At 34.8% G+C, this 24,556-nt stretch overlaps 2 protein-coding genes across 4 annotated transcripts; both read left to right on the top strand.

Annotated features, from left to right (window-relative positions):
• The first annotated feature begins 212 nt into the window (after positions 1 to 212).
• On the top strand, positions 213 to 4,620 carry LOC110786376 (uncharacterized). The gene is made up of 4 exons (XM_021990922.2): positions 213 to 1,120; positions 3,357 to 3,497; positions 3,594 to 3,817; positions 4,144 to 4,620. Exons 1-3 carry the CDS (start codon positions 403 to 405, stop codon positions 3,806 to 3,808), a joined length of 1,074 nt encoding a protein of 357 aa, XP_021846614.1. The 5' UTR covers positions 213 to 402; the 3' UTR covers positions 3,809 to 3,817; positions 4,144 to 4,620.
• Positions 4,621 to 13,107: 8,487 nt separating this feature from the next.
• On the top strand, positions 13,108 to 24,149 carry LOC110786450 (protein SPA1-RELATED 2). Of its 3 annotated transcripts, XM_021991008.2 has the most exons (12): positions 13,282 to 13,648; positions 14,172 to 15,521; positions 16,092 to 16,249; positions 18,066 to 18,885; positions 19,495 to 19,641; positions 19,839 to 20,156; positions 20,280 to 20,339; positions 20,532 to 21,132; positions 21,253 to 21,310; positions 21,717 to 21,811; positions 23,521 to 23,619; positions 23,801 to 24,149. In XM_021991008.2, the coding sequence occupies exons 2-8, from the start codon at positions 14,202 to 14,204 to the stop codon at positions 20,721 to 20,723; spliced, it is 3,015 nt and encodes a 1,004-aa protein (XP_021846700.2). In that variant the 5' UTR covers positions 13,282 to 13,648; positions 14,172 to 14,201; the 3' UTR covers positions 20,724 to 21,132; positions 21,253 to 21,310; positions 21,717 to 21,811; positions 23,521 to 23,619; positions 23,801 to 24,149. The 3 variants fall into 3 exon arrangements, with proteins under 3 accessions (XP_021846701.2, XP_021846700.2, XP_056687094.1); XM_021991009.2 differs by lacking the exon at positions 13,282 to 13,648 and adding an exon at positions 13,108 to 13,259 and having other exon boundaries at positions 23,521 to 24,149; XM_056831116.1 differs by having other exon boundaries at positions 23,521 to 24,149.
• Positions 24,150 to 24,556: the final 407 nt, after the last annotated feature.

Genomic DNA, 24,556 nt, shown 5'->3' with positions numbered 1-24,556 from the left:
AGAGGGGTGAGAGAAAGGTGAGGTGAGAAGGGTAAAAAAATGAAAGGGAGGGGTAAAAAAATATAAGGATAGTTCTGTACTTTCGCTATAAATAGTAGGGTGATTTTAGCGTGGGCGGGCGTCGAATAGCGATACACTAAATTTATTGCAGCTTTCCAACGTACAACATTAAAAATCATATGTCTTGCGTTTCAAGCTTATACAACTGCGTTTCAACTTTCATCAATGCGTGCCTTTTCTTCTTCTTGACAAACGGAGTACACTCTACAGAGTACAGTCTACACTTCCATAACCACCAACACGGCGTTGGCGTTGTTGTTCGTCCAAAATTTCCCCCAAATTTCCCTTCAATTTTCTCTCTCCTAGGGTTTTAACTTCCAAAAATTGTTTGCAAAAGCTTCCATGGATTCCCCAATTGCAGACACTTTTTCTTCGCTAAGACTCCCATCTCTCTCCCCAGCAGACTACGAGAGTACCGTAAGAGCCTTGGGCTATGTTGAGACGAGGTTGAGGACCGAAAAAGAGGAAATTTCTCATAAATACAACAATGCAGTGAAGGAAATCAATATATTGAGCAAGCAACTGTCGCAGTACAGGACAGACCATGGCGATTTTCTGATCTCCGTCACTGGGTATGAGCAACAACTCTCTGAGTTGAACAGTGAGTGCGCTCACCTTCGAGTCAAACTCGCTGCTGCGGATAAGGAGGCCCAGAGGTCGAAAGATAATCAAGTTGAGGCGAAATTGTCAATGGAGGTGAAGATGTTGAAGAAGCAAAACATGCACTTGAGTGAGGAGAATGCGATCTTGGAGGCAGCCAAGGCAAAATTTGAAGGTGAATTGTCGGCTTGTAAGTTGAAAGTGTTGCAATCTGAGGTTTTGAAGGGGAAAATTAAGATGTTGGAGGAGGAGAAGAAGGAAATGGAAAAGGTGGTAAATGAAGCACAGAAAGACATAGCTGAAAATTCTAAGATTAGGATGGAGAATAATAGGTTGAAGGGAGAATTACAGGATGTAAGGAATGCTGCAGCTGCACGATTCTGTGCATATGACAGGCGGTTGTCGGCATTGGAGGAAAATGTGACGGAATTGATGGAAGATTACATTGGTTCCCTTTCAGGTAGTTTATTGTTTACATGAAATGATTTATTTATGAGATATTTGTATGTTTTTTGTTTTAATTACTTGGTGTTAGTATATTTCATTATAAGTAGCATCATTGATTCTACTAATTATACTATAGATAAATTGTTCTTTTTTGTGGGTTTTATTATGCACAATATAATAGGATGATATAAATCATAAATGTTATTGTTTCCTAATTGACGGTTTCTCTAGTGGTCTACTTGATCTCTTGTACAAAGGGTGAATGGGGTAATGGGGATTATGGTGTTGTATGTATTCTAGTGTGGTGCTTAAAGATGAAAATGGTCTAAAGATTGAGGGTCTTATTGATCTCACAGGGTGAATGGGGTAATGGGGTTTATGGTGTTGTGAATGTATTCTAGTGTGGCGCTTAAAAATTATAATGGTCAAAGATTGAGGGGACGGAGGGAGTAGGTGTTAAGATCCGAAAAACAAACATCTTTGTGAGCTGAGATTTTTCTGTATCTCATATGAACCAGTCCCTCCTGTTTTTCTCATATAACTCAAGAAATAGATTTTAAGGTCTTAAGGATAGAAACCGTCAGAAGCGTTGAACATCTGAGAATCACACTTCTGTGGCTATGAGAGTATGAGCCAATGAGGATGAAGATTTTATCCAGGTTTTCTGATTGTCCAAAACATTTGGTTAAGAGTTTACTAAAGCGTAAGAAGGTCGTACATAGAGCCCAGTTTCTGCTGCTGTTGGATTCAAGGGGCAGAACCCTGTGAAAGCTATTGTTATTCCTACAGCAGCCTCCAATTCACCGGTAGATATGGGACCAAAGTCTCTTCTTTTATCTAATTGTGGCGTTGCTTCTTGTCTATTATATGGTTGGTTCTATTTTTTTGGGGGTGCTTAATTGGTCCAAGGATAAGGATTACGGGGATAAGAGCGTGGGACGGGATAGGGATTAGGAGCATGTAGTTTCCTTGTGTAGTTGTGTGTGTAACCTTTTGTTTAAGTGAAAGATTAACACGTTCTTGGGTTACTTTTAAAAAAGACAACAGCAAAGAAAAGAATAGCACACAAAAAATTCTACTACTTGTTAGTACTACACTACACTACTATAAGTAATATTTTGGGTTTTATTAAGCAGTTCTACACTACTACAGAACTACTTGTGCTTAATATAATAAGATGCAATTTATTGATTTTGATGTGGATGTTGTAGTAGTTATATTGATGATATAAAAGTTATCTCCTAATTGACCGTTTCTTTAGTGGTCTACTGTCGAGTGTCGATTGTTAGTTCTTATTGATCTCTTATACAGCCTAGAGATAGATAGAGAGGGTCCCACTTAGGGTGAATGAGCTACTTAGGGTGAATGAGGTTTATGGTGTTGTGATTTGTGAATGTATTATAGTGTGACACTTAAACATGATAATGGTCAACCATCAAGGGATGGAGGTAGTAAGTGTTAAAATCCGTAAAGCAAACATCTTTGTGAGCTGAGATTTTTCTGTATCTCATATGCACAAGTCCCTCTTGCTTTTATACAACTCGAGAAATGGATTTTAAGGACAGAAACAATCAGAAGTGTCGAAAATCTTAGAACCACACTTGTGTGTTTTGGCTGGTTTCAACATCATTTGTTCTGTTTTTTTATTTTGGTCTGAAAAAAGAGTAAGAGTTTCAAAGCAGAAGCCATCCAGAAAGCATTTTGCAAAAGTTATTTTAAGAGAACCATGGCTTCTTGTTAGAAAAAAAGTAATGTAATTTCCAGTCTCAATAAGTCTCAAATTAGACAAAATGATAATATATATACTAAATATTTTATATAACAAGATATTACGGAGTACTATAACTTTTAGAAGATTTAAGCTGCATTCTCTTCACCTTTAGAAAAAAGCAAGTACTCCGACTTTATTTTATGAATCTATCCTACTTTATTTCCTAACCGTTTGTCATGGTCAATAAAATGGAAATAAGTTTACACATTATTATTGAAAAATGGTTAAAATATGGACGTACCATTGTTTGGTTTGGCTTTCTTGTTAGCATAATGTTCTTTGTTCAGATCATATTCTATTAGTCAGAATCCTCTTTTCGGCGTGCGATACAATGACTACTTGACTAGAATCATGGATATTAAGATTTTGTAACAACACCTATCATTTATCTGGATTCTTTTCATACTAAGGAATGTAGATGGAATACAATAAGCATTGTGCAACTATCAAGATAAATTGATCTTCTTTCACTGAGTAGGTTCACAGGTGGTTGACGAAGCTGAAGTCGTGCAAGAGCAGGAGAGTCTCAAGCTTGAAGCAAAAACTGAAGAGCTTGTTGGAACACAATCTGGTTATGAAACAATACCCATTAAAGAGAAGACAACTTCATCAGAGCCAAGTATTCTCAGTTTCTCTGTTACCATTATTTGTCTCGTTTATTAAGTTCGTTATCTGTTTTTCTTGGAATTGAAATGATGATTGTTGTTTCCTTTAGGCCCAGTAGCAACCAGTGCAACAACTCGTGTCCAGGCAGAGCATGAGAATTATGAGTCTCTCATAAGGCCAAGGTCTGCAGCCCGACCAATTGCTGAAGCACACTTTGTTGATTTATGTGATTCTGATGATGATTACGACGAACCACCTTTGTCGAAGGGAATTAAGAGGAAGCTACCATCATCTGATGTTTTGCTCACTCCAAGCAACTGTTAAATATCCTCTGTAAGTATGAGGAGATAATTCATTTATTTAACATTACTTCAACTCCCCCTTAGAGCCTCGAGTTCATACCTACTCCCTCCGTATTTTTTTGAGTCATAATTACTACTTCCGGACGTGTTTTTTAGAGTCACAATTTCATTTTTGTTAACTTTTACACCCACTCCCTAATTGAGTAATTGTTTATTATTTTTTACTTTCCTTTCGGCCCACTTAAATCATAAATAATTAAAATTTTGATAACTTTCACATCTCACTTTTTTTTTTTTTTTTTTTTTTTAACATATATTTCTTTTAGTAAGGTGTTTACGGTTATACGCTTGATGCAGGTAATCCACTTTTGTCAATCTCACAGCACTTTACGCAGTTGCGTCTTGCCAATCCGGGATTCTCTACTGTGTAAATGATTGTATGGGAGTTGATAATCGTCTTTAATATTCCAGAAGATTATCATGTAATTAAATAGGTATGGTTGTACATGATGCTGCACAATGACAGTAGCCCGCTTCTTTGTCATCTCAGAGGTTTTCTGTTCTGAGTCGTCCCTGGAGTGCTCGCGGCTTTAGTGAAGGTAACATATGGAATTATGGACGGATTGGTGTAGTTCTATTTGTGGAGCAATAGTTAGTAAGTAGTAATGCTATACTATAATTTATTAGAATCATTAACCCTAATTCTAACATAGTTCTAGTTAATTGTCAGTGAAGCTCTATACTATAAAGTACGAAGTATTATGGAGTATATGGCCAATTGAGCCTAATTATGTCCAATTACTATATCCAATTATGTCAATTGATCCCATCGTACCGAATTGTAATTGGTAATTTTGCACTCCATTTTGAGAATGAGTTTCTAAGTACAATATAAATTAATTACAAATAGGGGTAATGAGAATTGAATTTGAGATATACCGTACATAGGTCATCAGTCTTGACTCTTAAGCATTAGACCAAGACATCATTGGTGTTATGTAATCTTCTTGTGCAGGAGGTCCCTACTTCGTACCTTTTTGGGGGGAAAATATGCTATCGTAAGGCGACTGTAAATTTTATTTCATGGGAAGTTAATTCCTTTGTTAACTTTCTAGGAAATAACTTGATGCCTGGTTGAACTTAGGCATTGGTAATTCTTGGGAATTGACATGGAAATTGTGACTTACCAAGGGGATAGTAAGCAGGCCACTTCCCATGTTTCATAGAAATTTCAACTTCCCAAGGAAGTTCCAATTCCTCTTCACTCTCATTTTATGCCAACCAAATAACTTACTACATATTCACTTCTTTTTTTTTTTTGGTAGAACATATTCACTTCTTAAGAACTCACACTTCCCCTTCTATTTACTTGCAATTAAACATCTTGTTAAAATAATTTGAATTATGAAAACGTAAATACAGAAACTAGATTAAAACTAGTTAATCTCTGTCCTTAAGATAAACCTCACTATATCGTTGATGGAATTCAAAGCTAATCTACCCAGGATTCCCTAATCATAAAACGAAATATAGCAAGATCATACATTCTCATGAACATGTTTTGAAAGAAAACATACTTTTTATGAGAAATATGAAAAATATAATTCACATTAACATTCAATATATTTAAAGAAATTTTAAACTACATATTTCTTTCATGCGAGAGAATACTCCCACATTTAAGTAAAAACCATTATCTAATACATCTCATATAGTCCTATTTTATAGTTGGAAAGGTACACGCAAATACAATGGTTGCCCTATTTCAAGGAAAAGACAAAATGTTAAAATGAACAAAAAAAAACAAAGCTTAACAAGGAAGCTAAACACAAGAAAAAACAAAGTCGATTGAGGCAAAGTGGTCTGGTAACTACACAAGGAGAAACGGTGAAGTAACATCGAGAAGAGAATACAATACTACCTAATTGAGACAAATAAATAAATAAATAAAGACTAGAAATTTTGAAAGACAAATTACAAAAGAGCAAACCTTCCAAAAAAAAAAAAAAAAATACAAAGAGCAATAGATGCACAATTCTACTTGCATGGACCCGGTCCACCATAAGATTACCATGGACCAGGGTAATTAGGTAATTTTAACAGTGAGTAAATTATAGAAACTGTAGGTTCTGTAAAGTAACTATATCTCCAGAATAATAACTATGAACATAATAATGATAAGAATAACTATTCTATCCAAAGAGTAATTATATTATATAGAAAAGTAATTTTAACTGTAAAACAATTACTACTATATATTCATTCTTGCAGACAAAAAGAGTAAATTATAGAAACTATAGGTTCTGTAAAGTAACTATATTTTCAGAATAGTAACTATGAAATAAATAATAATAATATAGTAATTTCGATGAGAACAATTATTCTATCCAAAGATTAACTATATTATATAGAAAAATAACTTTAGCTGTAAAACAATTACTATATTATAAAAATAAACAATATGATATAGATGGTTTAGAGGTCATATAATAATTTTTTCTATTATATATTACATAATTACTGAAATATAAAAGAGTAACTATATCAAAAGTAACAGTAATTATAACTCTTGAACAATAATAAAGAAAACATTAACTACTTGGTTAGTTGTTTTAGCTACGACATTCTAATTCTTTGCATCTATTAAATAAACCATGTTAAACTCAAATGTTTTTTGAACTAAAAAATACTAATCGACACGTCCACGTGGACCACGTCTCTTTTTTCCACCAACACATCATGTCCTTCCTCTACCACGTTCTTGGTTTCCATTGTTGTCAGGATTTTCTTCTTCTCCTCCTGCTTTTGTTTTCCTTGCAGAATTTATTCTTTGCACGATTTCAGTTCTAGATGCATCATCTTTATATTTCTGAATCAATAATATTTAAACTAAGTTAATAATTTAACATTTATATATGAAAAAATAACATAGTAACTATGTAAAACGTGTAGTTTCTATAATGCATCATATAGTAACTCTTACAATTAACGATGGTAAAATACTTGCAGAATTGCATATATAGTTATTGTTATTGTTATAGTCATATAGTTACTGTCAAAATAATATAGTCACTTTTATTAATAATAACATGGAGTACAAAGAAAGATCATAAAAAGAACATAATGATAAGATAATAACTATTAAAAATATATAGTTACTATTATACATGATATAGTAACTCTTAATATTAATGATAGTCATATACGAGTAAGGTTGTAGATATAGTTATTGTTATGATCATATAGTTGTTGTGATCATAACATAGTAACTCTTATTACTAATAACATAGAAGACAACAAAGAACATGAAAAGAACATTATAATATACATAAAAAAACTATACCAAACATATAGTTACTATAATACAAGATATAATACCTATAAATATTATTGATGGTCATTTAGTCACAGAGTTGCAGACATAGTTGATGTGATAATAATATAGTAACTCTATCCATAATACAGTAACTATATCATTAAAAATATAGAATAACATAAAAACATGCACATAACATAATAAACTAACATAGTACCTATTTAAAAAAATATAGTAACTATATAAAACATACAATAACTATTAAAGAAAATAAACATATGGTAACAAGTCATGATAAAATAAACATAATATCTATTTCAAACATATAGTAACTATATAAATAATATAGTAACTATTGAAGAAAATAAACATATGGTAACACATCATGATAAAATAAACATAGTACCTATTTCAAACATATAGTAACTAATATAATAATATAGTAACTATTGTACACATATAGTAACCATTATAATCACACAACAACTAGCTTAACACATAGTGACTATTATTATAATATAGTAACTATTGTACAAATATAGTAACCATTATAATCATATAGTCACTATCTTATACTCGAAATAACATATTACATAATGTAATCGTATAGTAACTATTATTTATCAAAAAGTCACTATAAACTGTTCTTAACATAGTAACTATCTTAAACACATAGTTATTGTTTTAAATTTATAATAACTTTCTAAAAAATATAGTAACTATTTTAAACACATAGTTACTGTTTTAAAGTTATAGTAACTTTTTATAAAATATAGTTACTCTAAAAACTACTACTAACATAAACACAATGAATATTCCAATGACTATTAAAAACATTATTTCGCAACATAAATTAAAGGTAACTATATCATTTATATACTAACTATATGAAACACTAACCCTAATTTCACCCAAACAACAAACACTATTTCTACCTCTTGTGCTTTGCTGCATCAATTCTTAAAGTTCACAGCCTTTGTCTCTTTTTTCTAAATTTAAGGCATTATTTCTTCTTATACAAATGATATTGTAAAGTATTTTTGGAGATTCGTCACTAGATAATGCAACTTTAGGACCTGGAATAACATGTGATTGATACTTCGTATTATTTTCTTATACAAATATCAAATATATAGTAACTATATAAACCATATAGTAACTATATAAAACATATAGTGACTATTATTAAAATATAGTAACTATTGAACACATATAGTAACCATTATAATCATATAGTCACTATCTAAGAAGCGGACAAATACATACTCTAAATAACATAGTACATAATGTAATCGTATAGTAACTATTATTTATCAAAAAGTCACTATAAACTGTTCATAACATAATAACTATCTTAAACACATAGTTACTGTTTTAAACTTATAATAACTTTCTAAAAAATATAGTGACTATTTTAAACACGTAGTTACTATTTTAAAGTTATAGTAACTTTTAAAAGAAGTATAGTTACTCTAAAAACTACTACTAACATAAACATATCGAACATTCCAGTGACTATTAAAAACACTAATTGCAACATAAATTAAAGGTGACTATATCATATATATACTAACTATGTGAAACACTAACCCTAATTTCAACAAAACAACAAACATTTCGAATCACTCAACAAAATAATAACTATTGTACACATATAGTAACTGTTGTACACATATAGTAACCATTAAAATAATCTAGAAACTATTGTACACATATAATAACCATTAAAATTACATAGTACCTCTTTAAACCATATAGTTACTGTATTACTCATATAGTTACTATTTAAAATCGTGAAGTCACTGATCGAATTCGCGAAGTGAAAACGATACTTCGGTAAAACACAAACATTAATTTCTTCAAAACAACAAATATTTTCAATTATAAATAAAAATAGACTTAAAATTATTTAAAAAACAACAAACCGAGATGTGATCTCTAAAAATTCTTACGAAGATTTGTAGGCGAGCGCAAATTCTTCGATTCGATTTCGGTAACGACGAACCTCCTTCTTGATCTACTACTTCCTCCAATTTTTCCTCATCAAATAGATCCAATCATAAGAATTATAAGATAATTACGAAAAAAATCGAACAAAACCTAGAAATTTGGGCTAAATTTTGAAAAGCATAGTGAGAAAATGAAGAGAGAGAAAATGAAAGAGAATGAACAGAATGTAGATCTAAAATTTTGAAAAATAAAAAAGTTTAAAACGTATATAAAGTGGGCTAGACACAAATCGCATTAAAACTCTTCAAAACACATAGTAACTCTTTAAAACACATAGTTACTGTAATACGCATATAGTTACTATTTAAAATTACAAAATAACTGTCACGTGACAGTTACATATGTTACCCATAAAAATTACTCCGTTGCCCTGGTCCACGCTAAGTTAGCATGGACCAGGTTTATATTAGTGTAAATAATAGACGCATGCATCAAGACATATTCTTAATAATTCTTTATATTTTATAGATTTCACACCAATTAGATGGTTTTTACTTTTCCACAAATGAAGCACAATTATATTGGCCAAAATTCTTTATCACTAAGCTAAGACTACATCAAATCTTATTTTCTCCTTCATATGGGAGCTTTTCAGACAAAAAATGAAACAAAGATCCCACTTGAAAGTAATCTTGTAACATTAAGGGGGTGTTCGGCGGTAGCGGACTAGCGGGTAGCTTTTTAACCTATTCAAGACGTTACTTGTAAAATTTATAAGTGTTTGGTAAATTAGCGATTTAGGTAGCGGTTTGGTAGCTTTTGTCAAACGTTAAAATTAGTAGCGTTAAGGTAGCGGGTAGCGTTTTTAAAATAATATTCTTGCTTTTATTTTTATTTTATAATATCAACCGCTACTTTTACCGAACACTCATATTAGTTACCCGCTACTTTGACAGTTAACCGTTACCCGCTACTATTCACCGCTCCTCGCTAATTCAACCGCTACCCGCCACTCAACCGCTAAATGCTACCCACTACCGCTAATTTTACCGAACAAGACCTAAATATTGATTTTTTCCTCAACTTATATAGATGTATGTCGTGGATGTTAACTAACTTAGTTGAAAAATATTGAGGAATGATACTCAAAACCTAAAATCATATTCTATTTACACCATTTGTCGTCTTACTGTTTGTGTCTCTCTTTAAACACAAAAAATATATGCTTCGTATATAGTCATATAGATATGTGTCGATTTTAATCTCTAGTGATGATTTATTTCCTTACTATGGCTACGTTGTTGAACTTATCACTTATGGGCTCATGGCTTGGCATGGGAAAAGTGACGTGGGGGGAGTAGTTGATCAAAGGATATAAATTTGCGATGATGGCAAAAATTATGCACAGCCATGCATGTCCACGTGATGATCACTTGTGCAGATATTTGTTGATCAATGTTTGACGTGGACTGTTTATCGCCATGTATTTGCACATTTTTCTTGATTAAATTAAACTAACAAGTGTTGTGCGGTTATACACTTGTACTCCGTACCAAGTTAAACAAAATTCTAAAGGTTCACGTCTGATCTCACACTTTTGCAGGTTGTGGGCCCTATGGCTGGCTGTGGCCCTTCTGGAATTGTGGGGTTAGATTTCACAATTGGCTACTCTAATAAAATTATTTCCAAAGGACTATTTTTAAATTTTGATTCTAAACCAGCTAACATTCTCAGGGAGTACAAATACATATCAGATATGTATGGGAAAATACATATTAAAATATAAGACAAAATAGGAAAAGGACAAAAAAGTAATTAAATGGTACTTTTTAAACACTAATGGTACTTTTTTTTTACAGAATGATACTTTTTTTTTACAGAATGGTACTTTTTTTTACATGAATGGTACTTCCTTTTTTGTCTTTTAGCTATTTGTCTTTTAGTTGATATGTGTGTTATTTCCATTACCATCCATTACCATTTGGGGAGTGATATTAGATGGGAATGTAAATCTATGAAGAAAAACACCAAACTTGACACAAAATTTCATTACCATGGGCCTCATGATGTTAATTTCTTGCCAAATAATACTAGGATTTATTCTTATTCCCGCCGTTTATTACCGACTATTAAACAGGCCGTAAGAGTATTTTAGTGGTGGGCAAAATTTTTGCCTAAGGGCAAAAAGTAGTGAAAAAAATGAAAAATGTGGTTGTTCAAGGTGGGGAATTTTCCTCACAGAGTGAGCTGAGGGGGAAATGAAAATCTCCATGACACGGTGAGTTTTTGCTTTTGGATGGGGAATTTTTAGCCAATCTTGGTGTGCCATGTAACGATTATTTTTCAACAACCATTTTTTTTTTATATTTTTGATTCTTTCAAAAATAAAAATAAAATTACCATTAACTATAAAATTTTGAGATGTATATACAAATAAAATTTGAACCTACTGTATACGGACTTCAGTCTTAACCAATAGATTAAGACCTCACAACTATATAGACCAAGCAATGGCAAATGTTAGTTAAACATTGGGTGATCCCACCCCAGACGGAACATTTCGTAGTGTATTTAGAGACATCCCTGCTAAAATTTGTTATAATTATATAAATTACATAACTGAGAGTGATGGATAGCTCAGTTGGTTACTTGGTTAGAGCTTCCATCCCGGTTCCAGATGATCCTAGGATCGATTCTCATCCCCGCCCTTATGGCTCATTCGCACCAAAAAAAAAACATAGTACAAAGTATATCGTTTAATTCTTGTACCAACTCTCTCGTAAAAACTGTTCAAGAATCAAGAGGTAAGAAATTAATGCGGTGATATCATAAGACATAATGCTTTAGAAATTTTGATTGCCACGCATAGCATAGCTTAACCTTTCATGCAATGGCCATCATATCCCCAATTTCTCATCCTTTCTACTTCCACATGTTCATCTTTGTTTGTCACCATTTGGTCCAATAGCAACATAACACGTATCATGCATTTTCAGTAGCTCAGATGCTCTGCTAATTTGTTTTTTGAACTGAAGGTGATGGATCATTCGTGTGTTCCAAGTTATGTGATTGAGAGAGAATTTTAAAACGAAAAGTACAAAGGAATGAATGTGTGGTATATATCATGGTATGTAATCGTAATGTCTAACTTGTAACCACTTTGAAAATTTGTATCCCACTTTAATTAAGTGGTCTTTTTAATGCATCTTGCGTTCTAAATTGATGTGAATGTATTTTTAAAAATAAATTTAGACAAAATAAATTGAATCGGACAGAATAAATAATACGGAGTAAGAAAATTATGAAATAACAAAGTGTAGGAATTGTTTCACCATAGTACTCCCTAGTAGAATTCATATTCGATTTACAAATAAATTATTGATTTGTACACTCAGATACACCGTTCAATTTGTAAATTTCTTGTGCACATTCACATATCTTCATTAAATCCAATGATGTTTTGATATAGTGGTTCAAATCAATATCAATAATCGCAATTTTAATTATACACCCGGGTGCACAGTGCTCATGGTGCACCCTGTTGAACATTTATTGAAAATATAATGAACATTGAGAATTATTTCAATGTACATGTACTAGTGAAATATTTAAACTATATGTTCTATGGATTTGAACTATATGTTCTATGGATTTGAACTATATGTTCATTGGCTAAATGTTCTTTGGATATGAACAATATGTTATTTGTGTTTGAACTATATATTCATTTAAAAACAGGGTGCAAAGTGAGCATTGTGCACTCGGGTGCATAAATCATATTTTGATCAATAATATGTGTATAGTAAGGCTCTGGTCTTTTCCACTTTTATTTATTTATTAAACAGACTAGATCAAACCAGACAATATATATAAAAAGAATCGCTCACTGAAGACATTCAGATCAGAACGGACTTAATCAAACCAGATCAAAACATAAACTAGAAAAACCAGGACAAAGCAGGTGAAGAAGATAAAGCCTAAATCGCATGTTTAAATCTTCCTCCCGTTTGTAATTTGTAATTGTCCTTCTAGCTCATTTTGGTTAAAAAAAAAAAAAAAAAATCTTCGTTGAAAAGAAAATAAAAGTGAGGCTAAAAGCATAAAATTAAACACCTACTCTTAAAAAATCAACACCACATTCGCAAAGATAGTCGAAGTCTTCAAGAATCCAAGAGCTGTTTCTGACACACTTATGTATTGAAGAAAGGTACGGAGTAATATTCTATTTCTGGCATGTTTTTCAGCCACAAAACCCCTCTTTCTTGCCCATACGTGAAGATTAAAAAATTTGAATTATTATTGTGATAATTTTGTCAGGACCCAGAAATTCAGAAAGTGAGGCAACCACATATATATATTTTCACGATTCTTATTTTATTATTAGGTGTTTTTTAATTACTCAGTGTTGTAATGGAAATTGCCGTTGGTTTCTGGGCGAGAAATTTGAACGGAAGATATATCTGACCTTTCCATATTAGGAAAGATTAACGTCTGAAGAAAAATCTCTTTAAGTTTCAAATTTAGGGTTTTATTTCCCATCTCAATTTGCAGTTCCTACCTCACTGAAAACGGTTTTGGTGTTAATTCTGGATTCCGGTGAGTCTCTACTGTTGATTTTGAATTCTGGGTATTGCTTAATTGCTTCCAGTTTTGCTTAATTAAACCTTACTTTCAATTTTTTTTCCTGAATTAAATTAATTTGTGGGTTTTGTGTTTTTAGGTGTTTTTAATGCATGCACTATAGTTTTTGCTATTTAGTCTTGCTATTTATTTGTATTGAATTTGATTTATCTGAATTGCTTGTCGGTGGGTAGTAGATATACTGTGCTTTGTGTGTGAATTTGATAATCTGGTGTAGATAATGAGCGGGAAATGCAGCTGAATTTATATATTTTTGGTTTAACTATGGTTGTTGATGATAAGTTTTCGATTTTTTAGGCGTACTCGTTATAACGGCATGTACGGTGGCCAGAATCTAGGGGTCTTTTTGCTTGATTTGATTTAGTGTCTTACTTTCTTTTTCTGGTTGAAAGAATTTGGATTGCACCTGATTTATGTGCTTTCAATTTTCCTTTTGGTTTTCGGTGCCTTTTTCCGACTCAATTGTCTCATTTTGTAGACACTTTTGATGCATTGAGGATTGAATAGCATGTATTTGGGCAATATGGATGAAGGGGATGCGGAGGATGTGGCTACGGTTAGTCAAGCAGAAGATATTCGAGCGCAAGGTAAAGAAAGTGAAAATTTGATGGAGAGATGCAATGTATTGGAACCGCGGGATAGGGTTATACTCAGGGAAGGGGAAACTCGAAGGAGCTCAATCCAGAAATTTGTGGATTTGTTAGGGGGAAATGGGGTCAGTAGTGATGTAAATGTTGTGGAAATGTCTCGAGATCCATGCACAAGTTTTCCTGAAAATAGGGAGGTCAGTGTTCAGGAGTTAACCATGGGAGATTACAATACTGGTTTTAGTACAATGAATGAGGGTGAGATGATGGATACAATTCTAAATGAGTGGCAGCACGGGAATCACCCCTCTGAAGCCGAAACTTCACATGAGCATTCAATTCACAAGGAGAAGGACTCACCTAGGCAAGATTTCAATCTTAATGCCAATGTGAACCCTGATGAGTCAACTCAGGATGATAGTGATGCAGTTTTGCGGCATGCCCTTTCATCTGGGACCATGAGAATGAAGATTTTATCAAGATCTTCTGATTGTCCTGAATACTTTGTAAAGAGTACACTAAAGGGTAAGGGGGTCGTACGCAGAGGCCCAGTTTCGGGCCAGAACCCTGTGAAAGCTATTGCTACCCCTACAGCAGCCTCCAATCCACCGGTAGATAATATTGGACCGAAATCTCTTCTTCCATCTAATGGTCGTGGATCAGTGAATGGGGGAGTTAATTTTAGGGAGTGGATGAGATCAAGGCAGAATAAACTGCATAAAGTTGATAGTCTGCATGTTTTTAAGCAGATATTGGATCTGGTGTATTCTTTTCATTCAGATGGAAAGGTCTTGGTTGACTTACGGCCATCTTGTTTCCAGCTGTTGCCATCCAGAAAGATCGAGTATGTTGGGCGCACATGTGCACCGGGGGAAATGCAGGGAAGTGTTACGCGTAAGGATGTTCTGAAGTCACAGGTTCTTAAAAGACCATTAGAGCAGGGTAATTATTTGGGTGCGAAGCACCAGAAATCCATAGATAATGTGAACCTTTTCAAGATGAAGTCACAGTTTCAATTAGGATATGGTCCTAAACCAATAACAAACAAAATTGATGACAATGTTGCTGGTCCCGGAAATTCTAAGACCCCAAGGAGACTACTTTTGCCACCCTCAGAGCAGCATGCATTTTCTGTAAATGAACAGCAAGAAGAGAATTGGTATAGAAGTCCCGAGGAGCGCTTTGGCAAGGGTTGCACATCTTCATCAAACATCTACAGTCTCGGGATCTTCTTTTTCGAGGTGTGTGAACAAGTCTTTCTATTACCTTTAGGCATCTCTCTGTTGTGGCATGTCTTTGTCTTGTCTTCTAGGGACTATTATCAGTTGTTTGCCTAACCAAGTGCAACCGCACGTCATTCTGCTTTTCATCTATCATCTATGCTATTTAAATTGTGTCAGAGGTGTATTATATGGATCTTGCTCACTCATGTGACACTCCATGCAGTCACTAAGACAACATAATTGTATAGATCATATGCCATTTAACGTTGCATATAATGGGAGCTGACATGCCTCTGTTTTACATCTCTCCCTTTTCGGATCATTATAGAGATTTTGTAATCTCGAATTGTCATGATTGCACTTGTAAAGTTGTAATTCTCTGTTTTGTGTTTTCAGTAATATACGTTTAGAAGTGTCATATAACACCTTGCCAGACCATGAATTCTTGGACTTCTAGAATTATAATTTTTTTTGGCCTAGAGCAACTTTTCATTTCTGATTTCGTTGTCTTCTTTCTTTCTCCTGTGTTAACTCATAACATGATTAAGCACATAGGCTAATTAGATTATTTCTGCCTTCTTGTACCAGTTACTTAGCAGTTTTGACTCCGTGAAAGTGCAAGCTACAGTGATGTCGGATCTGGGTCATAGAATTCTTCCGCCCAACTTTTTATCAGAAAACCCAAAGGAAGCTGGGTTTTGTTTGTGGCTACTTCATCCGGAACCTTCACTTCGGCCCACAGTCAGGTATTGTAAATCCCACCCGACACTATAGGAATTCTTTTGTATGGGAATTTCTGCAACTCTTGAAGGCCGTGTTCACTTCAATTTGAAAAAATAATACTCCGTATTCAGTACATATTAGTTAAATCACTAGATGTCATATGACTTTTTATTAATAAATTGATTTTACTATACAAAAAAAAGAGTGTAATCAGTATAAAGAACTTTTAACCAATTAAAATCAGCTATTTATTGTAAAAGTCATAATATGAGTTTCAATCTATAATACAAATTATATTTCAATCTTCGTTGTGGGTAGAAGGAAGAGACACCGTCTGCCAATTTAGTGTCCACACTTTCTGGTCTGAAGGTGGAGCAGGAGGATGAGAGAGGAGTGTAGAGAGTGAGTGTATCAGAAGGCCGTTGAGAGTCTACAATAGGTGGACGGAGAATTTGTAGAGTGCCAATTTCTTGGGGACCACCGATGATAAAGATCAATTGGTTTATTTGGGTAAGGGGGATCTGAAGAGGGATCTGGTAAGGGCACTAAGGGGGGTGGGGGATTTCCAAGTAGAAACTTTTGAAGCGCCAGTCGCTTAGGGAGCTTCAAAAGTCCAGAAACATATTTGAAAAACAGCTTTTATATGGAAACGGAAAACATGATATTCCAAATTTCTATCGTCCAGAAACATGCATGATAAACGAGAGTCGAATTAGCGAAATAGACTACCTGTAAGTTACTGTATTTTGGAAGGCACTTGGCTGTTGATTTATTGGTTCCAGGGCACCTTCATGAATATTTCTAAAATTTGCATTTATCAATTTGTAAACAATACTAAGTTTAGCCTCATAGCCTTCATTTTATTAGGGGTGCTAAACGGTTAATTGGGCGATATGGGCGATACGAGCTCGAGTATGGGTAGGCTGGACTCGGGAAAGACAAGATTTGGCTCAGTTCAAGTTGATCTTGAAGCTTGTCAAGCTCAAAATTTTGTGCTTAGCTCGAGCTTGAAATAAGCTCCTGCTGTCCTGCATTCTCCACTCATGGTCATTTTCTGTTTTTCATCTCAATTACTTCAAGTTTTTTGGATTTGATATCTACAGATAAAAAATAATAAAGGGAAATTAATTCATAGTAATTATTCGGTCACGAATTTGAATTATTTCAATTCTTTTGAGGTTAAAAATACAAAAGTATTGTGAGCTCTAAAATATACATGAGATTAAACGAATATGCCATCAGCCATGGCGAGCTAGAAGAATAACGTTTGCTCGTTGGTTGTTGGCAATGTGAAGTGTCCGATCCGTGACCAGCTACTCCTCACTACCGCCAATAACGGTGAGGTTGGAGGGAATATCGGACTAAAAAGTCTGTTTAGGTGCATAGTGCTTACAGGTTACAACCGCCATCTGGTTGTTGCAGGGGTCGCCATCCGTAGACTTGAAGAAAGGGTGGGGGAAGAGGTGTTGCATGTGATGTGAAATCGTAGCCTTCATGGAGGTTGGGTAAATGATGTAGAGGCTGTGAAGTGAGCTGAGTAGCTCTCAAGTAGGAGTGAGAAATGACTCAATGAGTGAGTAGCAAAGACTAGGGTTCGCTTGCGAGCTTTTCAAACTTAGGCTAGCCCGGCTTGGCTCATTTGTCTTGAACCGAGCTCAAGTAGCTCGCCAGCCTGGTTCTCTAGCACCCCTAAATAATTTTGAAGTTTGACACGGTGTTGTATGCAAAACAGAGAGGTATCTTTGTGTTTCTTATATTGATCAGCATTTAAGTTAATAGTTTTTGAGCCTTTTACTCTATCATGCTATGCTAATTTGGCAATCACTCTTGTTGATATAGAAATATATTACAATCAGAAGTCGTCAGTGAAGTCGCGTTGTGTGGGGATGAAAAATTGTCATCTGTTCAGCATGATGAAGGTGAATCTGATCTGTTATTGCACTTTCTTTCGTCAGTGAAAGAACAGAAGCAAAAGCATGCCTTGAAATTGGTTGAAGATCTTGGGTGCATAGATTCTGATATCAAAGAATTGGAGAAGAGACACCGGCTGAAGAAATCTGTAACTGTAGCTTGCTCAGGGGAGGAATTTCTCAATGCAAGAGAGAGAGGTTTCCTACACAATGGAGATGGGCATTCTACCCCTGTCTCTAATGGAGAAGACTCAAGGTTCTTGAAGAATGTTTCTCAGCTTGAAAGTGCTTACTTTTCCGCACGATCCCAAATCCATGTTTCTGTAAATGATTCTGTAGTTCGTGCAGACAAGGATATTCTTGAAAGTCGTGAGAATTGGTTTTCAGATCAACATGATGAAGAAAAACAGAAACCCTTGGATGATCGAGGAACTTTCTTTAATGGTCTATGCAAGTATGCTCGTTACAGCAAGCTCAAACTTTGTGGAACTATCAGAAATAGGGATATAATGACAAACTCTACTAATGTTGTTTGCTCACTGAGTTTTGACCGGGATGAGGACTACTTTGCTGCAGCCGGAGTATCAAAGAAAATAAAGATTTATGATTTTCAGGCGGTTTATGACAATTGTGTTGACATTCATTATCCAGTTACTGAGATGTCAAACAAATCAAAGCTCAGTTGTGTCTGCTGGAACAATTATATCAAAAATTATTTAGCTTCAACAGATTACGATGGTATTGTCAAGGTTTGTACATTTCTTACATCAGTTCGCTACTTTACTTGAGACTTGTGTTCTTGTTCTTGATTGCTGTTTTTCTTGACATTCTAAGTCTGTTGCACGGGGAGATTATTCCTGAATTACATCTCAATTAATCTTGAACATTTTATATGATCCTGTTTATTGCCCATTTCCTTAATTAGTTATGTAATCAGAACTTATTTTGAGTTCATGTTTCTTGAACCGGCCTATGGAAGTTCAAAATTGTCATTATTGTATTCATTAGTGGTTGAGACTAGAAAGGAGGCTTTCTACATTTTAACTTTCCACTTTCCAGAGCTGTTAACAGCAGGAAATATACCGGTGATGGTGGTTGCTTTATGGGGAAAGGGGTTATCTTTGCCTTAAACATATTAAAATTATTATTTCATCAAAGTACACACGGTGGACAACTTGTCATGTCTTCATGTATAGAGGAGGTAGAACACTTTTAATCACTATTTCGGGAAGTTCGTATTACTTGTTGGGTCGGACTTCTCCTCTTTTACATTTGCTGACCTGCAAACTTTTCTCGCTGTGTTTTTTCAATGTCAACAAATGATGTGACCTATTATTGTTTCTTCGTATGATTTTCAGTTATGGGATGCAAGTACTGGTCAAGAGTTTTCTCGGCATACCGAACATGAGAAAAGAGCATGGTCTGTTGACTTTTCTTTGCTGGATCCTATGAAATTGGCTACTGGAAGTGATGACTGCTCTGTAAAATTGTGGAGCATCAATGAGGTAATTTCCAAATCATCCTACATCCTTGTCTCTGTAATTCTGATACAGTAGGCTGCTATTCTCTTGATTATATCTATGATAATATGTCTGTCCATCACCCATTGCTCAGTAATCATATAGTAGTTGGTAGTGATATACCATGGCTCTTGTAAAGGGACATAAGCAAAATATCTCATCCTTTTCTTAATTTTGGACAGAGAAATAGTTTGCATACAATCCGGAACATTGCAAATGTGTGCTGTGTTCAATTTTCTCCGCACTCATCCCATCTGCTGGCCTTTGGGTCTGCTGATTACAAGATATATTGTTACGATCTCCGCAAAGCTAATGCTCCATGGTCTGTATTGGCTGGTCATGAGAAAGCTGTCAGTTATGTGAAGTTTATTGACTCGGCAACCCTTGTGTCTGCATCTACGGATAACACATTGAAGCTTTGGGACCTTAGCAAATCTAGTTCTGTTGGTTTGTCCAACAGTGCTTGCAGCTTAACCCTCGGTGGCCATAAGAATGAGAAGGTTAGTAACCTATGATTTAAGTATTAAACTAATATTTTTTTTTGATTGGGAATTTATGACCTGTGCCATTTCGATGGTTTAGTAAAAAAGTTCTGATTATAGTTCCAACTCTTAATTTTGCAGAATTTCGTGGGCTTGTCTGTTGGTGATGGGTACATAGCTTGTGGTTCAGAAACCAATGAGGTATTCTTTTTCATTTTTGCAATATCCTCCCTCCACACGGTGCCTAATTAAAGACTGTAAAGAAACATGAATGAAATCTTCTGACATAGGTTAATGCATTCTATTATAAAGAAACCTAACTTTTCTGAGTATCCTTTTGTAAATGTCATACTTTCTGGCACTCGTCTGACACCTTATTTTCTTCTTGATTAGGTTTATACTTATTATAATTCTCTTCCTATGCCAATTACCTCTCACAAGTTTGGCTCAATCGATCCAATATCTGGAAAAGAGACTGATGATAGCAACGGGCAGTTTGTTTCTAGTGTGTGCTGGAAAGGGGAATCTAACGTGATTGTTGCTGCCAACTCCAGTGGGTGCATAAAAGTATTAGAGATGGTTTGAGGATTCTCAACTATAGAACCAATGCAGAATCTAGCATGTCTTCGGAGTCCATTTTGTTCTGTATTTGAGTGCTTTGGTGGCTGTTGTTTTGGAGTTTGATTTGATATGATTATGCACCCTTTATTCATGAAGGGTGTGGCTTCCACAATGTTGCATTTGGCCTAAGTGACAAAAATTCCGTGCTGCAGCTCTGGGGATCGGTTATCAGTGAACTTATGCACTGATTCTTGATATTCTCTAGCTGAATGCATGTAATTCACAGTCCCTCTCAACCGGTAGGGCCGGTGATAATAGATTCTCGGCTGAAGGATGTCTCAGTGAATGAAATGAAGTTATTGTTATGAAATGCCTGCATTGAGGAGAGATGGAAGAGAGAGCATCTTTCTATATGCTTGAGCTTGATTTCATGGTATGGCTGGGCTGTATGCAAGTAACAAATTTCTAAAAGATGCGAACTTTCCTTGGATGGGAGAGTGCTTCATTGACACGGCTTAAAATCATTAACCCTTTTGTTTTGTTTTTTTTGCAGTTGATCAGTCCTGGATGCTCAGGTGTACATTTGATTCTGACTCAGTCTGCTTAGATAGGTAAATGCTACTTTTGGGGTCGTTTTTGCCTTTGCAAACATGCCACTGAGAACCTATAGTACTTAGCTTGGTGAGGCACAAACACCCAACATATCATTTGTACCTTTTACCTGCAAATGGGCTGCTTTTTGTTTGTTTATTTATACTTTTACCCTGCAGATTTTCCCATATGATGTGCTTTCTGATCAAGGAAACAATCCGTCTGAGTTCTAAATTCTTAAACAAAGATATATATTTCAAACAAGCATTTCTTTTACAGTGATTCTTTTTGCTGGAACTTTTAAAGATGCTTGAAAACAATTGTTGTGAAATCAAATGTGAAATGTTTGGGGTTGATCAGATGTGGACTAGGAATATATTAAAATCTTTTGAACATCTGAAGAGCATGGACATTTAATTTTTACAGCGTGGCTGAGATTTGGAGGATTCTTCTTTCAGAACATTCAGATACCAGATTGATGAGAGAAGCTATATAATTCATTTAGAAGGCTTTACCAGAAGGTACATAGTAACTTTCAGTCTGGTTATTTCCAATTTGTTACACAAGTTCTAAAAAGATGGAAATCTGTTTTCCACAATATTTGAATATCTGTGCAAACTTCAAGGATCTGAATGGTGCAGTTTATTTCTCCTATTGCTCCATGAGTCCATGGTGTATTACCTTATGTCTTTCTGTAAAGAGTTGTTTTCTGGTTTTGTAAATAGAAAATTGTTTTTCTTGTAGTCATAAGTTTTAGCTATTGATTCTTGGCACAAAGGAATTGGCTTAATAAATTTGTTGACGGCATGTCGGCATGTAGAAATAATACCAACTGCGAAAAATGTGGTAAATAAGGGCCAAAACTGATCCAATCTATTAATGCTGGACGCCTGGTCCACATTTCTGATTGAGAGGATCCCTTGAACCAGCTAATTTTCTGCACAGAAGGATTGAGCTGTTCTGGATTCCCAATGGGCTGGGCCTGCCAAGAACCCTAAACCCATCTCTCTCGCACAAAAAAATAAAAAATAAACCAAAGATTAACTTTCTGAACTTTGTAGAAACTGTGGTAAAAAAGGGCCAAGACTGAAGGTGTTGGCTCCTGGTCTTTGACCCTAGCTGAGACTCTCCCTTGAAGCTGCTCAAACCCAGTATGGAATGAATCATAAACAAGCTGTTGAATTCCCCATGGTAAGGGACTAAGGGTAGCAGGGCCTCACCCTCCTGTTCAATTGTAAAAGTTCCTTAAATTTTGGCAATATTGGCACTGCAACATTGTTATCCTTCTCAATGTCACCTAACTTCACACACCTCCCCCAATAGTACAATTTAGTATGTTAAATCTTTAAACCATGGAGTTTTTAGAAGTTTCTCAAGGAGATGCTTTGTGGATTGATGTGGTGACTATCACTTGATTGAAGAGAGTCGAGGGCTGGTAGTCTTCATTTGGAAGAGAGTGACTAGGTTTTGAACAAAAGGAATTGTTAAGGAGAAAAGGCAATGACACTTGTGGGTGTGAGATTTGCTGATTTGGTGGCGTGGGGTGCTGAAGGAGAGAAAAAGAGACAGGGAGGGTGACTAGAGCAGAGAAGAGTGGACTGTAGAGATTTGTACACACTCAGCACAACGAGTGTGCGTGTTCACATGTGTGTAATGCTTAGGCTTTGTTGATAAGTGTCACTGTGATTAAATGACGCATTTGGTATTTTCTGTGGCCCTGAACTAACTTGATCGTGATGTTACTGTCTTCATTCTTGATTCTTCTAAATTGATCTCTGTGTGCACACTCAGTAGAATGCACAATCGTACTGTTAACAGATATCTGATTCTTTTGAATGTATTGACTATCTTCATTTCCTTCCAACTTTTCAAGTTCCTCTAATTTTCATGTCAATGACCATCTGGAGGCCTGTGTATTTATGTGCCCGACTAAAGATTAATATCTCGATCTTATAACTTTTGGCATTCTGGGTGTTATTAACGGTAATTTTATTTCTCATCTACTCTGCTTTCGAATTCGAACATCATGGAATTTTTTGAACAAAGAATCAGATAACTGTACACTTAATAAAATCCAATTATGTAACTGTGCTAGTACATTGCTATTTTATGTCTTAAATTATAGCCGTAGTGTAACCCGTGTTTTTTTTTGAAAAAGAGAGAAGTTGATGAATCTCATCCTTGCTATCCATATTAGTTCTGACATTGTTGATTCTCCATGAATGAACAGGTAATCAAAACAACAGAACTGCCTTCTTCAAACTGCATGTGCAATTAACGAGGAATTCGAACATATGGAGTAGCTGTGTTGTTTATATCGCTTATGCTTGTACTCCCTCTGTCCCTTAATACTCGCACCGTTTTGACTTTTTGCACTATTCACATAATTCACTTTGATCCTATTTTATTTCTAGTATATAAAAAAAATGTTAGTATATAATATAGTGTTGGCTTCATCTTAATATATATTTTCAAAATATTAAATTTTTATAAGTTTTTATAATATGTAGTTAAAGATATTGGTGGTCAAAGTTGTGCATCGGCATGCGTGTCCAGTCAAAACGGTGCGAGTATTAAGGGACGGAGGGAGTATAAAAAAGTGGGATTTTGGCGAACATATACTTCGTAGTGCTTAATCATCATTGTCATTCGCAATGTACTTAGAGAAGCAAGAGCTCAACTGAGTGTTGTACAGCGAGTAGATTCTCAGATGTGTATTACTTGTAAATTTGTCATGCTACCTTGATTCCTCCTCTACTGTAAAGTGTAAACGGTGAACCCCTCGTTATTCTTGCAGATGGGCTAACATAATGTATCTTTTTTCTTACATTTTTGAAACAAAATTTGGTGTGTTGTGTATATACATGCATAATCAATTGATAGAAGAACCTACATGGCGCTAACAAACTCAACTTTGACGGCTCGTGCAATGCTAACTCTGCAGCAAGAATCATAATTAGAGTTTAATCTAGGGAAAATTTTAATCTAAGGAAAACGCAAGTCTTTATAGAATGTGACAATTTTTTAGTTATTAATGCAGGTAAAGGTGTTTGGAACGTCCCTTGGAAGCTTCAACTTATTGTAAAAAATATCAAGATTCTTCTCCGCCAATTCGTACGTTATGGTCAATATTTAACACATCTACAAAGAGGGAAACAAAGCAACAAATTGGATAGCAAATGTAGGACGCTTAGTGTTAGATTCGACGCATATTCTCCCATGTAATAGTCAGCAACTCATTTCGATTGTTCAAACTGATTTGCTTA

The sequence above is a fragment of the Spinacia oleracea genome, chromosome 6 (genome assembly GCF_020520425.1).
Source record: "Spinacia oleracea cultivar Varoflay chromosome 6, BTI_SOV_V1, whole genome shotgun sequence".
Lineage (NCBI taxonomy): Eukaryota > Viridiplantae > Streptophyta > Magnoliopsida > Caryophyllales > Amaranthaceae > Spinacia > Spinacia oleracea.
Note: the sequence above shows the minus strand (reverse complement) of the source record. Positions and strands in the feature narration are given on the sequence as shown.

What these genes read in the sequence shown, in the direction of transcription:
- LOC110786376 (XM_021990922.2), top strand. Translation starts at nt 403, where the DNA reads ATGGATTCCCCAATTGCAGACACTTTTTCTTCGCTAAGACTCCCATCT. An exon ending in TTACATTGGTTCCCTTTCAG is followed by an intron (nt 1,121 to 3,356) that starts GTAGTTTATTGT and finishes TTCACTGAGTAG; the next exon opens with GTTCACAGGTGGTTGACGAA. An exon ending in GACAACTTCATCAGAGCCAA is followed by an intron (nt 3,498 to 3,593) that starts GTATTCTCAGTT and finishes TGTTTCCTTTAG; the next exon opens with GCCCAGTAGCAACCAGTGCA.
- LOC110786450 (XM_021991009.2), top strand. Translation starts at nt 14,202, where the DNA reads ATGTATTTGGGCAATATGGATGAAGGGGATGCGGAGGATGTGGCTACG. An exon ending in TCGGGATCTTCTTTTTCGAG is followed by an intron (nt 15,522 to 16,091) that starts GTGTGTGAACAA and finishes TTCTTGTACCAG; the next exon opens with TTACTTAGCAGTTTTGACTC. An exon ending in AATTGTGGAGCATCAATGAG is followed by an intron (nt 19,642 to 19,838) that starts GTAATTTCCAAA and finishes AATTTTGGACAG; the next exon opens with AGAAATAGTTTGCATACAAT.